At 39.0% G+C, this 17,123-nt stretch overlaps 1 protein-coding gene across 1 annotated transcript in view; it reads left to right on the forward strand.

Moving 5' to 3' along the window:
• Positions 1-17,123, forward strand: part of ltl (larval translucida) — a 202,229-nt gene that overhangs the window by 173,612 nt on the left and 11,494 nt on the right. The window contains exons 3-6 of the mRNA XM_067152363.2: positions 2,238-2,371; positions 7,332-7,593; positions 10,444-10,674; positions 13,405-13,629. Coding sequence (XP_067008464.1) covers positions 2,238-2,371; positions 7,332-7,593; positions 10,444-10,674; positions 13,405-13,629 — 852 coding nt within the window. The remainder of the gene's footprint in view (positions 1-2,237; positions 2,372-7,331; positions 7,594-10,443; positions 10,675-13,404; positions 13,630-17,123) is intronic.

Below are 17,123 nucleotides of genomic sequence, written 5' to 3' on the forward strand. Positions count from 1 at the left end.
GAGGCCTGACCCTGTGTTCAACTGATTTCAACAAGCTTCAATACACCTTTTGGGGGACACTCAACAGTAACTCATACGTTTTCATTTTCGAAAAAGAATTGAGGTCAAATGTCATGACGCAGGATCCGTTTACGTTCCCTTCACTATTATGCACAAAAAATGCAGCTGTGATGAGACTAGAACTCATGACGTGGAGGTTCCCAGACAAGTACTGCGACCAGTAGACCAGCACCCCGGCTGACTGCGGTGTAACTCTCCAAGTATATGTGCGTAGCATTGGAATCCGGGTTCAACATTTTTTCCCCAGAAATTATTAGGTTGCAGACCTGACATGTTTAAATAAAATTTGTTCGCCTTTTAATGTTTTTCACCTCCACTTGGTCCGAAGTGGATAGTGCATCATGACATTTGACCTCAATTTTTTCGAAAATTTAAGCGTATTGACTTAAACCCTTCTACACAAGTTATGGTTGAGTGTCCTCCAACAGGTATCAATCACGCAATCAGTCACTACTGATCTGCATTTAGGACAGTCCCCAGGTGGCAGATTCCCTATCTGTTGTTATTCTAGCCTTTTCTTAAATGATTGCAAAGAAATTGGAGATTTATTGAATATCTCCATTGGTAAGTTATTCCAATCCCTAACTCCCCTTCCTTCAAATGAATATTTGCCCCAATTTGTCCTCCTGAATTCCAACTTTATCTTCATATTTTGATCTTTCCTACTTTAAAGACACCACTCAAACTCATTCGTCTACTAATGTCATTCCACGCCATCTCTCCACTGACAGCCCGGAACATACCACTTTCAGGTTCTCTATGAGAATCAACATCTATATCATCTGATGGCCAGGCAGGCATCAAGTTTTGGTAATGAGACAAAGTCTCTCATAGTGCATTGACACTGCCGGTGCCTCCAAATAGCCTACGCAGTGGCCTCCATGGTGTGCACTAGCCTTACTTGATAAAAAGATCCCAAAGAAACCAAAACTAACCATGTTCAACAGTTACTTCATACCAATCTTGACTTAGAGTATCAAAATATGCACCCTCAAAAAGAGAGATTCATCAGGACTTCAGGCATCAGAGATGAAATTCCTGAGGTCCACCATCCAGAAAACCAAGATGGATAAGTTAAGAAATGAAATGGTGAGGAGAGAAGCTGGGATTAAGTCATGTCTGCTAGACAGAGTCAGAACGTCATGGCTGCAGTGATTCAGACATGTGAAGAGAATGGACCCTACGAGGACAGCCCGAATACAGGTGGAAAGAGAGGTAGATGGAAAACAGAGGGTTGGAAGACCTAGAACCCATTGGATAGACATAATCAAGGCTGATATTGCAATCAAGTGAAGGTAACTAGGTCATGTCATGAAGAACTAGACATATATGAACAGAGGAGACAGGAAGAGGCTTGTCAACAGTACCCAGAAAACTGGAACTGTAAACAGATGATGAGAAGATCTGTTTGTGGTTTGTGCTGCACAAGCTGACAGATGAGCAGAAAACAAAACAGATGAACTTCAGGAGATTTCATTATCATATGTGACCAAGATCCATCCTTTTTGCAAACTATCACCACAGGATATGAGTCCTGGTTCTATCATTTTGATTTGGAATCAAAGCACCAATCAGCAGAATGGCATTTACTGACTTCCACACAACCTAAAATGAGTTCCCTGTAAAACTTCAAGATGAAAACACTATTGATCGCCGGTGTGGCAACCATCCAAGATCATCTGACAACTGTTCTCTGATTAATTTCTAAGGAGGCCTTTGCTGACAGTTTCTAGAAGTTGTATGAACAGTGCCACATATATTGTGTTGATGCAGATGGCAATTATTTTTGAAGGGCAATAAAGTAAATTTGTTTGTGTTGTGTGTTCTCTCTGCTTTCTGATAACATTCACCAAATTTTTTAGATGCAACATGTATGTTTTATAACATTAAAAGATTGGGATGACCTTTCATGGTACCAGTTAGGTATACTTTGTAAGATGTATTTCATTTCTTCTCGTACTTTTACCAAGTTCTCATTAGTAGGACAAGTTGGACGCTGGTCTAAAGGTTACACTGGATTCTGTATGTGTTGTTAGCAGAAAGAGTATTTCAGTTTTTCTTTTAAGTTTCCATTTCAAGCCTTCACTAGTGAAATGTATTCCTGTTCACGCTATTAAATAAGCATTTATTAAATAATTTCTTTTTAACAATAACATTTCAGCCTTTGTTTGTTACAGACACTTTCAGATCTGCAGCATCTCGTGCTAGCAGGTAATGCCATAGCAACACTGGAGGCAATGTCTATGCCCCACACATTACGTCATCTCCACATTGGGCGTAATGAACTCACAAGTCTCAATGGGACTCTCAGGTAATTATCATTTAGATCAGTAGCTGTTTTCTAACTTTAGATCTTCAGTCTTTATGTGGGAAGTGTAGGATAAGAAGAAAGCTGCATAAAGACAGGAAAGGAAAAGATTTATCAAGATAACTCATTAGTAGGAGTTATTTATTTATTTGGCGTATGATGAATAATGACAACCCATAAACTATTTACACAACCAGTGAAAGATGAGTACAAAGTAAATACAAATTATCATATCTATACAGTCAAAGAAAGCAATTTACAAAGTTTGAAAGTACAAGAAGAAAACACAATATATTTACATCGCTATCCACCTATCAATTCTGACAGTTCATATATACACACTGAGTGCGAGTGATGTACATGTCACTAAATGTGAATGTCCAAACCCGCCACCCACTTCACTGCTTCGGGTGTTGCTGTGTTGAGGTCTTCCATGGTGCCAGTGAAAGCACGGAGTGGACATTCCTGCACTACATGTTTCATTGTTTGTCGAACCTCCCCACAATCACAGTATGGAGAAACTGACCAGCCCCAGGTGTGTAAAGTAGATGCTGTTCTACCTACTCCACATCTCATGCGGTTTAGTCTACTCCAGGTGCAACGTGGCAGATCAAAGCCTGCCAGCTTTGTGGATGGGTTATTAATATCCACTATTGCCCGAGCTGGGGATAAAGACCACTCTGTTAACCATTTAGAGGTGGGGTTGAATTCACTAGATGTTATCTTCACGGCTGTCTTCCAAGCAGGCTGGCGAGACTTCAGGCGTGTGCATTTCTGTCTGATATCCTCATGAACAGGTAGACGTTCATTCTTTAGCATTCTGGTCCATAGCTGAAAAAGGGCCTTCTGTCTCCTGATATGTGGAGGTAGTATATTGCTGAGAACCGGTAACCATTGGGTCGGTGTAGCACGAAGTGTACCAGTTATGATTCGCATGGTTTGACGAAGTTGTGAATCTACTAGCTGTGTGTGAGCACTGTTAAGCCAAACACCAGAGCAGTATTCTGCTGCAGAATAGACTAACGCCAGAGATGTTGTCCTTAATGTGTTTCCATCCGCTCCCCAGGAAGTTCCAGCCAATCGTTGGAGAATGTTATTACGACTTTTTAGTTTGTTGGCGGTTTTCTGCAGATGATTTTTGTACGTAAGAGACCTGTCCAATGTTACTCCTAAGTAACTGGGATTGGCACAATATTGTAGTTCATGGCCCTTGAAGAATACCCTTGGATGGTGGTTTGCTTCTGCGTTGTTCAGATGGAATGTAGATGTCACTGTTTTCTGTGGATTGGGATGAAGGTACCATCTTTGAAAGTAGTCATCCAACAGTTCAAGGTCTCGGCTAAGAACTATTTCAGCTTCTGCGAAGTTGGGTCGTTGAATTGTAAGGCAAATATCGTCCGCATATATGAACTTTCGGGACACTGTTTCAGGCAGGTCGTGGATGTATAAGTTGAAGAGAGTAGGAACAAGCTGACTGGGGCTGAGAAGAATTGGGGGTAGAGAACTGAGATTGATGAGGAGAGAGCCCATTATGGTATTTGAAGATGGCAGTGTACCAAAATGTGGAGCTTGTCTTTTGTGTTTTCATGTTAGTCCTTGTCTTCTCTTTCTGTTTCTCTCTCTTCTGATGCTGACCTGCCATTGTGTTTATCCTTTTATGTGTCCGGTTAACATGCTCGCCTTTGGTCACAAGGGTCCCGGTTTCAATTCCTGGCAGGGTTGGGAATTTTAACCATCATTGGTTCATTTCATCCTCATCATGATGCGCAGGTCGCCTATGGGAGTCAAATCAAAAGACCTGGACCTGGTGAGCTGAACATGTCCTCAGACACTCCCGGCACTAAAAGTCATACGCCATTTCATTTTCCTCTTATGTGTTCCTATTCACATTCCTTCTATATACAGCTTGATTTTTAAATTGCTTTTTTCTGTCCATGAACAATATAATATATTGTTTCTCTGCCAATGAAAATGTATTTAATAAATAATTACAAAGATGATCAAACTTACAGATACTCTCAAGAATGAATTATATTATTTCAAATTAATATTATTGTAGATGTCAAATTTAAACAGATATGTTTGGCTCCATGGCTAAATGGTTAGCGTGTTGGCGTTTGGTCACTGGGGTCCCGGATTCGATTCCCGGCAAGGTTGGGAATTTTAACCATCATTGGTTAACTTTGCTGGCACGGGGGCTGGTTGTATGTGTCGTCTTCATCATAATTTCATCTCATCACGACGCGCAGGTCCCCTATGGGCGTCAAATCAAAAGACCTGCACCTGGCGAGCTGAACATGTCCTCGGGCACTCCCGACACTAAAAGCTATATGCTATTTCATTTTTTAAACAGATATGCTACAATTTTCTTTGAAATGTGGATCCAGGTATAGAGCCACTGACCGGCCATTTCCCCTCATTTAGAACACTTCACAAGCCATAGAATTATTTTGCCATCAGTTTTGGATACAAGAAAAGACAGATTCTGGATCTTGCAGAATGTAGCAAATCAGGAAGAACGGCTGGTCAATAGTTACATGCCGGGATCACAGATATGGGAAATTTAGTAATAGAAAGGCAACACATATACAAGATGAGTCAACTAAGATGTTTGCCTCAAATATCTTGCAAACCATTAAAGATATTGAAAATCAATTTTCACTTTTAGTAATATTAACAAGAGGCTCATAATTGAACTTACTGTACTTTTTTAAGGCAGAAATATCTGCTGAAATAATGGTACTATGTATTTTTGAATGGAACTATACTACTGTATTTTCTACATCTAGCATTAGAGTTATGGGCATTATAAATTCAGTGGTTGTGATTGAGTGGGTAAATAATATATTTCTAGAAAATAGATCTCAAATAATTAGAGTAGATGCAGCATTATCTGATCCTGTAATGATATAGAAAAGGGTTCCACAAGGCAGTATTATTGGACCTTTATGTTTTCTTATATCCAAAAATGATATGAGTAAAGAACTGAAGTCACAGATAAGACCTTTTGTGGATAATGTTATACAGGATAAGATACAGGATTATGAGCGACCTCGATGAAGTTCTGAGAATGACAGCAGACAATCGTATGATGATAAACGGGGTGAAAAATCAGGTTGCAAATTTCATCAAGATGAAAAGTCCTCTCAGTTTCAATTACTATGTTGATGGGGTGAAAGTACCTCTCAGAAATCACTGTAAGTACATAAGTTTTAACATAAGGAAAGACCTTCTTTGGGGTAATAACATTAATGTGGTTGTAAATAAAGATTACATATTTCTTCAAATGGTTATGAGAGTATTTAGGGGTTGTAGTAAGGATGCAAAAGAGAGGGCATATAAGTCACTGGTAAGACCCCAATTAGAATTTAGTTCCAGTGCGTGTGTGTGTTGGGGGGGATCCTCAGCAGGATTACTTGATTTGAGAAATGGAAGAGATCCAAAGGAAAGCAGCACAATTTGTTCCGGGTGATTTCCGACAAAAGAGTAGTGTTACAAAAATATTGCAAACATTGGGCTGGGAAGACTAGGGAGTAAGGAGAAAATCTGCTCCACTAAGTGGTGTGTTCTGAGCTGCCAGTTGAAAGATGGTGTGGAATGATACTGGTAGACAAATATGCTTGAATGAAAATGAAAATCCACAGCCTGTTTCCAGTCATTCAACCGGGTCAAGGAATGAATGAAGCCCCCATCTAGCGGCGAGGATAGGAATTGTGCCAGCTGCTGAAGCCTGCGCACTCCTCTGGAGCAATGATTATTGAATGACAGATGAAATGAAATGATGCTGGAGAGTGTTGCTGGAATGAAATATGGTAGGGAAAACTGGAGTACCCGGGGAAAAACATGTTCTGCCTCTGCTTTGTCTACCACAAATCTCACATGGAGTGACCGGGATTTGAACCACGGAACCCAGCGGTGAGAGGCCGGCGTGCTGCCGCCTGAGCCATGGAGCCTCTTAAGCTTGAATGGAGTTTTTAAGAGTAGGAAAGATCATAATATGAAGATATGTTGGAATTCAAGAGGACAAATTGGGGCAAATATTCATTTATAGGAAGAGGAATTAGCGATTGAAATAATTTATCAAGGAAGATCTTTGATAAATTTCCAACTTCAGTGAAATCATTTAAGAATAGACTAGGTAAACAATTAATAGGAAATCTTCCATCTGGGCAACAGCCCTAAATGCAGATCAGTGGTAAATGTAAAACCCAACTGGTACTTCTCAAGAAAATGGAATGTCTTCAAATGTGCTTTGTTTGTCAGCCATGAGTTGCCCTCTTCAAAAGAATGTTACCTACAGCAATATTAAAGGTTTCACATCATGCAGTGTTATCACAGTGTATGTATGGGCACAGCAGAGTGGTGATAGAACGTCGACTGGTTAGTATAGTCCCATTTATAAAAGGAAGGTAGCACTGTTATCTCAGCAGATATTGACACCTGAAAAAGTACTGCAAGTTCAATTATAACCCTCTTAATAACATTAGTAAAAGTGAAAATAGTTTGTTGATATCTTTGACATTTTTTAAGATTTTTGAGATGTGCATCATGGGTATCATGAGTGCCATGATTTTTAAGTACTTAAATGAGTTTGTTGTATTTTTTGTAATATTGAGTCTTGCATTAAGGAACTGAAGATATCCAACAATGGGATGAAACATGTATTCTTATTGTAAAATAATGTATAATTGAAAAATGTAATACAAATTGTGTTGAATCTAAAGACAGCAAAGCATGAAGGAGTGTGAGAACACATACTTAAGACAAACACAAAACAGGTCAGAATGGTTATTGAGAGCTGGAACAAACTTATAAATGCTGAGGATGAAGGCCAAAATAACTCCCTGTATAAGGCAGAGGAGAATGAAAGACATCATCCTTAAATTTCTGACCAGTTTTGTACTCTACTAAAAGAAGTTTTGGCTGACAATAATTTAACGTACCTTACTATAATATTTTACAGGGGCTTGACAGAACTAGAGTGGTTGTTTGTAAATGGCAATTTACTCTCCTCCTTGGATGATCAATTACCACCTGATGGAGCTAAACTGATGCTGATCCATGCTGCCTTCAATAAATTGGAAAGGTTACCTCGAGAATTGAGGAACTTCATGCTGATCGAATCCCTCTTCTTTCAAAATAATGAACTGAAGAACCTTGGTGGAGCTCTGCAAAAATCACGAAGACTGAGGAGGCTTGATCTTACGCACAATCACATTCAGGAAGTAAGTCGAATGGTTTTGTATAATTTGAACTAGTCTTATTGGAAACTTTGATTACCGGTATTATTGTTCATACTGCAAGTTTCAAGTGAAGTCCTTAAATTTATGATAAACTAGCTGTTGTACTCATTCCTAATCAGTTAGTTTTTGTACAATTGCAGCAGTTCTGTGATCTAGCCCTTTGACGCAGATCTCTGTGCATCATATAAGACCTCCTTTTCTTCAAATGCTGCCAACCTCCAGGTGTGGCATAGACCCCTGTAGACCTAACTTCATTTTGTTCTAGCTTGTAAAGTTTTAAAGTTATCGAGAGGAAAATGGTATATCTTTGAAGCTGAAGATCTCTGCCTCCCTTCTGTGTATGAATCAGCCCAAATCAGTTTTTCTTTCTATAGAGTTTGAAATAGTCTTTATCTCTTTCCACTTGAGAAAATATAAACTTATTTTTCTGCTGCATTCTAGCAGATGTATGTAACACTACATAACATTTCTTTAAGTAGAATGATAGTATAATTCACTGTCTTTCCACTGATATGCATGTTTGCATGATCTGGTGAGGATTCCTATAATTCTTTCAACACCTTGAAACCTCTGACGACTTGTAATTATTTAGCTTGCTGTTACTTTGAGATATGATATTGTGTGGCAAGCAAGCATGGCACGCCACAGTTTGAATGAAAGTGGAGTTTGAATAAATCAGATGATAACAACACTACACCAGACTGAACTGAGCAAAGTGAGAGCAGAACATAACATAAGGAATGAGAGTGGATGGTGCACAAGACCAAGTAATGTACAATGAAACACGCTAAAGTACATGCCCTCTTTCTCATAAACTAATCGTCCCATTAATCTGAGATTTGTGCTAACTTAAGTAAATCTTTGAACTATCATTTCTATTTTTTCTGCCCACAGTTTCCGAGGCAACAATTATCCTAGTTTTCAATGCATTGTGAAACAACCCATGAAAATATAACACCATGACTTTCATTCTGTATAAAATTTGGAAGGCCTCTTCTTCATTCGTACACAATAAAGTAAATATAAAGTTGATGAATTTAAAGAACATTCTTTTCAATCTCCACTGTAGGTGTTTGACAATAATCTGAGCTAAACTCTTGTAACAGTGTATTTTTAAAGAGAGCACTGGATTTTCTTAGTGTTCACACCTGAATCACCTCCGTCCGCTGGGTAGAGCAGCACTAAAATATCTTGCACCACCGAGGGGTTAAAGAAGATGAATGGTTGCAGAAGAGATAGAGCACTCTTCAACCAACAATAGTCAGTCACTGTTACATTATTGCTGATTAGTTTTAGAGGCTTAGGCCATTGTGAGCCATCATGCAATTTTGTTAGAGATTGACAATGTTAGAACATCCAAGGCTTAGGGAGTCTTTCATTCCCCCAAGCTACCTTTCCTCTCTTCACTCTTCTTGTGAACAAATTACCATGACAACTGAACATTATTTTCACATCAGCAATGCTTACCATTGATGGGCTTGGCAATATAAATCTAAATTTGTGAATATTTCCATTTCTATAGCTCATGCAGTAAACATATAGAGATATAAAAGACTGGAAATTGCATTTTCTACAATGTTAGCTATGTACAGGTTTTCAACACAGCTAATAGTAACAGAGCAATTTGGCATTTCCTGTTTTGGCTTCCATTAACATGGCTATGCTTCTCTATATTATTATTTTTCATCTTTGTTTTGGATGAAGTCATATAAGAAGTGAGGCAGAACACTAAAGTGGACTCTCAAACATTTGCATTTGCTAATCATTTCAAAGCTAGCAGTGTGTCAAAATATTCTTCAAGCTCTTTGGGCTTTTTCAATCATGAAATTACCAGCATTTCGCTTCAATGTGGCAGTGGCCTCGTCAGTTGGACTGCCACACCTTTTCAAGACGCTGGTGGCCAGTGCACCGTTGAGACACTGCTGCAAGCCTCCTTTGTAGAACAGTACAGTAACAGAGCACTAGGGGAGGTATGTATCTCCACTTGTACAAATGCCTGCCATCAACTTTTATATCAAAAATACTAATTATATAAAAAATTGATACTATAATGTCAAACAACAAGTGGGAATATAATTCTGGAAGGTGACCAGTTCAAGTATCTTGGATCTTCATCTCAAGCAATGACAGATCACAATCCAAATTCAATAAATCCATTTAAAAATTAGATCAACTCTATTGTCGATTATGACATGACATGGTGTTACTAGTGTCGCTCATATCTTTTCCACCGGGTGAGTTGGTCGTGCGCGTAGAGGCGCGCGGCTGTGAGCTTGCATCCGGGAGATAGTAGGTTCGAATCCCACTATCGGCAGCCCTGAAGATGGTTTTCCGTGGTTTCCCATTTTCACACCAGGCAAATGCTGGGGCTGTACCTTAATTAAGGCCACGGCCGCTTCCTTCCAACTCCTAGGCCTTTCCTATCCCATCGTCGCCATAAGACCTATCTGTGTCGGTGCGACGTAAAGCCCCTAGCAAAAAAAAAAAAAAAAAGCATATCTTTTCCGCTCTCATGAAACTGACAGAACAGTGAAAGTTCCATAAAAAAACTTATTCTTGCCCATAATACATTACAGACACTATCCATTGTAGTGTCTTTAGTTATTTGCTCCTAGGATAAGAGTAGGCACCCAGAACTTGAAAACGTATTATCCCTGCATTTTCAATTTTTAAATACCTGGAGGGAAACCACAGGATAGCCGTTGAACATTTCAAGACCTTGGGTCAAACCATTCACCTTCAGCATATTATCGTGGAGGGTATTTATACTATTTTATCACTTGAGATAGATATTTGTTTTTTGAATACTCATGTTGGTTTTGTTCTTCCTAGCTTGCTGATGATGAATTCCAAGAACTGGAAGTTCTGGAAGATCTCCAGCTAGGACACAACAAATTGTCATCTCTAAATGGTTCACTTCTGCCTCTACGTGGCTTGCGAAGTCTCAACTTAACACACAACAACTTCAAAGAATTTTCCCTGCAGGAGATCCTGGGTCTGAGAAGACTTCTAATCATTGATTTGTCCAGCAATAATATCAGCCGTTTGAGTGGTCAGATGACGGTAAGTTAAAAATGAGTATTTTTATTTTCCTTTTATTGAGGATCTAGATTGAATTAACAGCAACACTTAAAAGTCTATCAATCATTTGTTCAGTTGGTAGTAGCTCAATATGCCACAAGGGTTACAGTGTTTACTACATCTCAAAAGTGGAGACTGCAGTTCTTTGCTCTTTCTTGAACCAGTATTTCAGAGGCACCAGTCAGATCCTCTTTAACTGTAGTTGCCCATGGAGTGGTACATTTTCAAAGTCATGAGAACATGAAAATTTTTGCATGATATTCTAATTTTAGGCATTTGAGAGAGGTGACCACAAAATTTGAAATAGCAGTTCCTCATAGAATTTTTTTTTTCAAATTTAGAGTAGAGCTCTGCATTTGACTTCAGGTGATATTCACCCTCTGAATTTTGGTGAAGGTCAAGGAACTTTCATAGGAATTTCCTCTCTTTTATTTGGATCCTCTCTATCTCACCATGATATGAGTGAGGGCCAGGAACTCAGCAGCAAATATGGCTTGAGGATTTTCTACTGTGGTGTAGTTATTATAATAATTAAGCATGATTTTCTCTTATTCAGTTTTACTAAATACTAAAACACACAGCACATGCATCAGGAAAGACACACCACAGAATCCCCGGCTATTAGACAAACTCCCTCCCCACTTCTCGCTCTCTCTCTCTCTCTCTCCAACATCAACTAATCAACTATTCTGTACAATTGTTTTATTTTTAGAGCTTGAGACTGCTTGAGGGAACATAATTGTGAATAGATTTTAGCTCTCTTGGCTTACTAATAAGGTATGAGGGTGTGGTTTCCCATTTTCACACCAGGCAAATGGTGGGTCTGTACTTCAACTAAGGCCATGGTCGATTCCTTCCCACTCTAGCCCTTTCTTGTCCCATCATTGCCATAATACCTATCTGTATTGGTGTGATGTAAAGCAAATTGTAATAAAAAATAAAAGAAACATAATTAATGGACTAGTGACAAATTATATCATATATAGAATGGTAGGGGGCATGAATTGGAATACTTAATAACATAAACGCAGTGTCAGGTCTGCAAGGGAAGGGGATGATGATGAAGCTAGCAAGCAGAAACAAGCTTTTCAGGGCTGAGAGAAAAGGATGTAGAATACTGGGGTAGGTGGGGAGAAAGCCAATCTATTTGAAGACAGCAGTAGATCCGGAGACAGTCAGTCTTTTAGCGTTTTCATATTTGTCCTTGTCTCCTCTGTCCATTGCTCACTCTACCCACATTAACCTGTCATTGTGTTTACTCTACTACAGGGTATCTCTTATAAACTCATACCAAACACACGGTGTTTGTACTTTGCGCTACGACAGCTGCCTCAGCCGAACTTACATTGCACGCGGCCGTCCTGCTTTAAGCGAGTATACAATCTTATAAAAAATGCCAGAAGTGTCGTCCTTCCTGGGTTATACAGGCATTGTATCTGGTAACCACATTCTGGCTGATGCGAGTGAGTTCTGCCATTGTAATGTTTCTGATTTCATTCGTAATGTTTTCTTTCAGTTCCTCCAATATGTGAGGATTTGTTCGATACACTTTTTCTTTCAGTTTACACCACAAGTAAAAATCACACATAGAACTGGAGAATGAGGGGGAAATAGACCAGCACTGATCGCTCTGTCTGCAAACACTTCCGAGATTGTAAGAAGGGAATCTTCTGCTGATGAGCAGGGACTGAATCTTGTTGAAACCACTCATGCAATTTATCTTCTTCCATTAACTGATGGAAGAATGGTGTCAAAATGTCCTTTTAGTACCTCTCTGCATTTACTGTCAACTTGAAAAAATAGGCCCAATTATTCATCTTGCACTAACAGCACACCAAACACCAATCTTCCTATCATAATGAGGGATTAGAATTTTCTGCACACCAATAGCAAGAGTTATGACAGTTCACACAACCATTAAGATGAAACCAGAACTTTTACATATGAAAATACAGTCTGAGATTCAAACTGGTGACTGATGCTTTCCAGGTTGAACACGTGCAGGCTACTTGGCTACTTGCAAGGTAAAAAACTATGCGTGCGCCTCCCATACTGCAGCTTACGCATCGCAGAATAAAAAACACCGCTTTGACAGTCTTAATTTGTATGAGAGACCTTGTTTGTGTTCCTATTCATGTTCCTGTCCCTCTACTTATGACTTGAAATAAGACATAGTTAGGTCATAGGGGTAAGGTTAACAACAAACCTTAGCTGCTGATTTTCTCCAGTCTGACAATCAAGATTTGGTGGCATGAGGTATAACTTTTACATTTACCTGGAAAATCATGTGTATTTGTTGAATCATCCAGATTGAAAATCACCAATCAAAACAAAAAGTGAGTCAGGGAGGCTCCAGCAACCCCATTAATAATTGGGAAAACCTGAAAATCTCTGAATTTTTCCAAGCAATATCAGGTGTGGTTTTCAATAAGATCACTGCCATGGCAGAAGAATGGGTATTCATCATTAAACTCTCAGCAGGTTCCTAAAAGTATAAACATTAGACCGTGAAATGAGGTGCTCTGTGGACCCCACATAAAAACTAGACCGTGATATGAGGAAAAGTACCTGTCATACTGACTGCTCAAATCACAGATCTTCAAACAATATGTCGTCGTGGTCTTGTGGTGGAATATGACTTAATGTGCTTAGCTGTGAAACTGAATCTATTATTTATGGATGCTGTCTTTATGGAACTATATTACTTTCCAGCAAAATGTTGTTGACCTGGAGACGAGAGTGATCGAGTTGCGGCTAGAGCACAACTCTCTTCGTGCCTTGGATGGTGCTCTGATGGCTCTCCATGGCCTTCAAAGGCTAAACCTGAGCCATAATCTGCTAGAGAAGATCTCTCCTGATGACCTCATTGGACTGGAGGAGCTCCGTGTGCTGGACATTTCCTTCAACCGTCTCACCACTCTGGAGGAGACTTCGAAGGTAATGAGAACAGCTTTCTTCCTGTAATAAATAAGTATTCTAATAACAATTGCTGCCAGGGTAACGGATGGATTTACTCAAAGAAGGGGACATCTGGACAGTGCCATAGTTGTAATTAAAGATATCAATCAGTTTTCAAATAGAATGTTACAGAACTGGTTAATACATACTGTAAAGCAAAGCAAAGTCATCTCCATCAAGGCCATGAAGGCCCTTGGAGGGGTGCAAGGTAAAGGCTTCCACTATCCATAACCTCGGCACTTGATGGGGTAGAGTGGTTAGCTCTACGCCTGGCCACCTTTGCTCCCAGGAATTAACCTGGTACTCATTTTTGGTGTAGGCTGAGTGAACCTCAGGACCATATGCACCTCCAGAAGTGGAAATCTCATTTTTAAAATTTTTCGACTTCCTAGCTGGGAATCAAACCCATGTCCTTCCGGGCAAACTGAGCATGCCTTTACCGCCTCGGCCAGGCAGCCCCTTAATACATACTGTACATAACTGAAATGAAGATGATGTCACATGCTTTCTTATTCAAAACCATGAATATGACTCCTACAATTGTGTTACTTCATTAATTTTTAAAAGGAAATTTCAATTTTTGAGTTCCATCCCCTTGTACCAATTGTACTAGGCATTCAATCAAAATATCTATCTGCATATCTGCTCCCTTAGTCCCATTTCCTGATACAGGGTCGTGGATGAGGTAAGATGAAATTTAAACATATTTAATATTTTTGTTTCTTTTCCTGGATGTGTCGTGAGAACTCTATTGCAGCAGTTTGCCACCGTCAAAGCTGATCGAGAGGCTGTTACCACTCCATGCAGTGGTTACGCTTTGAATCTCTTCTAACAGCTAGGCGAGTATTACTGCGCGTGCGTCAAGCAAGGCCTCTTTCCCCTTGACACTCAGATGTATCCTACTACGTTCTCTGGTCATGTTACCACAGTGAAAAGTGGAAACAAAAGCTTATAATGCAGGTATTGAACTGTTCCATTTGTTCGTTCTGCCGCACTCAACAGTGCATTGTTATATTATTGTGTTATTATTTTCTATTATAATACAATGTGACTTCTCTTGTTAAAGTGCGAATTTATATTTAATTTATGTTAGGTAAGGACAGCCTATGGGACTGCACAATGAATTAAACATTAAAATGACTGCTGTCGCTTCCACCTCAAAAATAAGTGAGTTGGGGGGCCCAGAATGTTCATGTATAATAGAAAGCTTAATGAACAAGCCATTTTCGTTAAGAACTTTTGAAGAGAAGAAAAGCATAATTGAAAAAATGTATTCAAGGAATCGAAAAGAACAGTACTATATTTTCATGACTCATGGTACATAAATCTGGGCTGGTTATGTGGTTGTGCAAAAATGAACAAACTGTACTGTTGGCCATGTATTCAATTTTCCTCAGAAAATAATGCTTAGAATAAAGACGGTGTAGACAATTTAGATACTTTCAGAGTTTTAAAGAGACGCCATGAGGTGTCTCAAGCACACATCAACACTGTTGCGGATATGATTCAGTTCGGAAGATCCAGAATAGAGTTCTGTTCGAGTACAGCTTACAGAAAGAAAATTGACGAGCATAATAAGCTAGTAAAAAATAACAGATATATTGTCAGCACTTTAACAGATACTGTGTGTTTACTTTCAAAGCAAGGATTACCTTTCAGGGGTCATCGAGAAACTGAAGAATCTGATAACAGAGGTAATTACAGGGAGTTACTAGCATTAATTGCTAAGAAAGATGATGTATTTTGGCATCACTTAGAAACATCTACAGTTTTCTCAGGACTTTCATCTGATATACAAAATGATAAATTGAAGCCAAAGCTACTTTTATGACCAGCGAAATTAAAGACGAGGTTAAGAAAGCAAACTTTATTTCCATTATTTCAGATAAAAGTACAGACGTTTCTAACAGAGCACAACTCTCGACTGTATTTAGATATCTTAGTCCTGAAGGCGAAATTTAAGATAAATTTTTGACATTCATTGATGTAAGCAGTGACCGTTCTGCTGTTTCTCTCTCTCTAAACATCTCCTTGGAGTGTTACAAGAATTTCAGTGTGGTGAAAAGTTAGTAGCAGAAACATTTGATGGCGCAGCAGTGATGGCAGGACAGCACAGTGGGTTGCAAAAGTTAGTCAGGGATAAATATGACCAGACTATATTTGTTCAGTGCTATGGTCATAGGCTCAACTTGGTACTACAGCAATCTGTTAACCACATCAAGGAATGCAAAGTATTATTTCAGACCTTGTCCGGGTTAGCAGGGTTTCTTCATCATCCACTAAAAGGGCCGTTGCTCTTGACAAAGTAATACAGAGACGATTACCAACAGAAGCGCCAACCCAATGGATATATGCTGGTAGGCTCATTTAAGTTGTATCCTCTCTCTATACAGATCTCCTTGAATTCTTCAGAGAAATGAAAGATAATGAAGACAAATGGGATGGTGGAACAAGAATTCAAGCTAAGGGTTACTATGTTACCCTGCAAGAATTTGATTTCTATGTGATATTGCCTTCTGCTCCAAAGTGATCCAGCAATTTAAAGTGTTTTTGCAGACAACCAGAAATAATTTTGAAACTACAGTATGTGGTGAAAGTTGCAAGACAATGAAGGGAGGCAAGATTACCCTCAAAAGCGCCAGAGAATTGATTTTATAGGAACTAAGAAAACATTGTATCTCCGAATGTATTTGGAAATAATTGACATCATATCCCTTCAACTATCAGATAGATTTTCTGATATTAACAAGTTGGAGTTCCTTCAGTTAATTGATATTGACCAGTTTAACAATTTTGCTAAGGAGTTCCCGAACAGTGCCTATCAGTTGTTAGTGAAGACCTATGGATGAAATTTTGACTGGATGAAACTTAAAAGTGAACTGTCTGTCCTCTACACGAAGCTGGACCTTGTGAAAAATAATGCATATGACCTCTACCAATATTTGCATACCAGTGGTCTTAAAAAGTATATCCAGAAGCAACGAAATTGATTGGCCTCATTCTCACCATCCTGGCAACTAGCGCTTCCATTGAAAGAAGCTTCTCGGCCTTAAAAAGGATATACACCTTCCAAAGAAATTCACAAGTACAGGACAGGCTCTCTGCACTTTCTTTGATTGCGATTGAGAAGAAATTTCTGAGTGACTTAATGAAGAGGCCTAATTTCTACAATGCTGTGATAGATATTTTTGATGCACAACATACTGTCGTATTGACCTGAAGTACAAATGGGAAATACTGAGGTAAGCCTTGAAGCTCTGTTAGAAATTAATTTTAAACTTTATGTTTATGAGTGCATGAGTATCCTGCCATACATTTTTCATGATGTGAGCTATTTTCAATTAGTGCATGATCAAGACTGCTAGTCTCTATGATGTGGATGCTCACTAGTGTTCAATATATTAATGTGCCATTTCATCATTTTCAAATGATGTTATCTTATACAAAACTAATATCAATTATCAAGTCTTTTA

Source organism: Anabrus simplex, chromosome 8, assembly GCF_040414725.1.
Source record: "Anabrus simplex isolate iqAnaSimp1 chromosome 8, ASM4041472v1, whole genome shotgun sequence".
Taxonomy (NCBI): domain Eukaryota; kingdom Metazoa; phylum Arthropoda; class Insecta; order Orthoptera; family Tettigoniidae; genus Anabrus; species Anabrus simplex.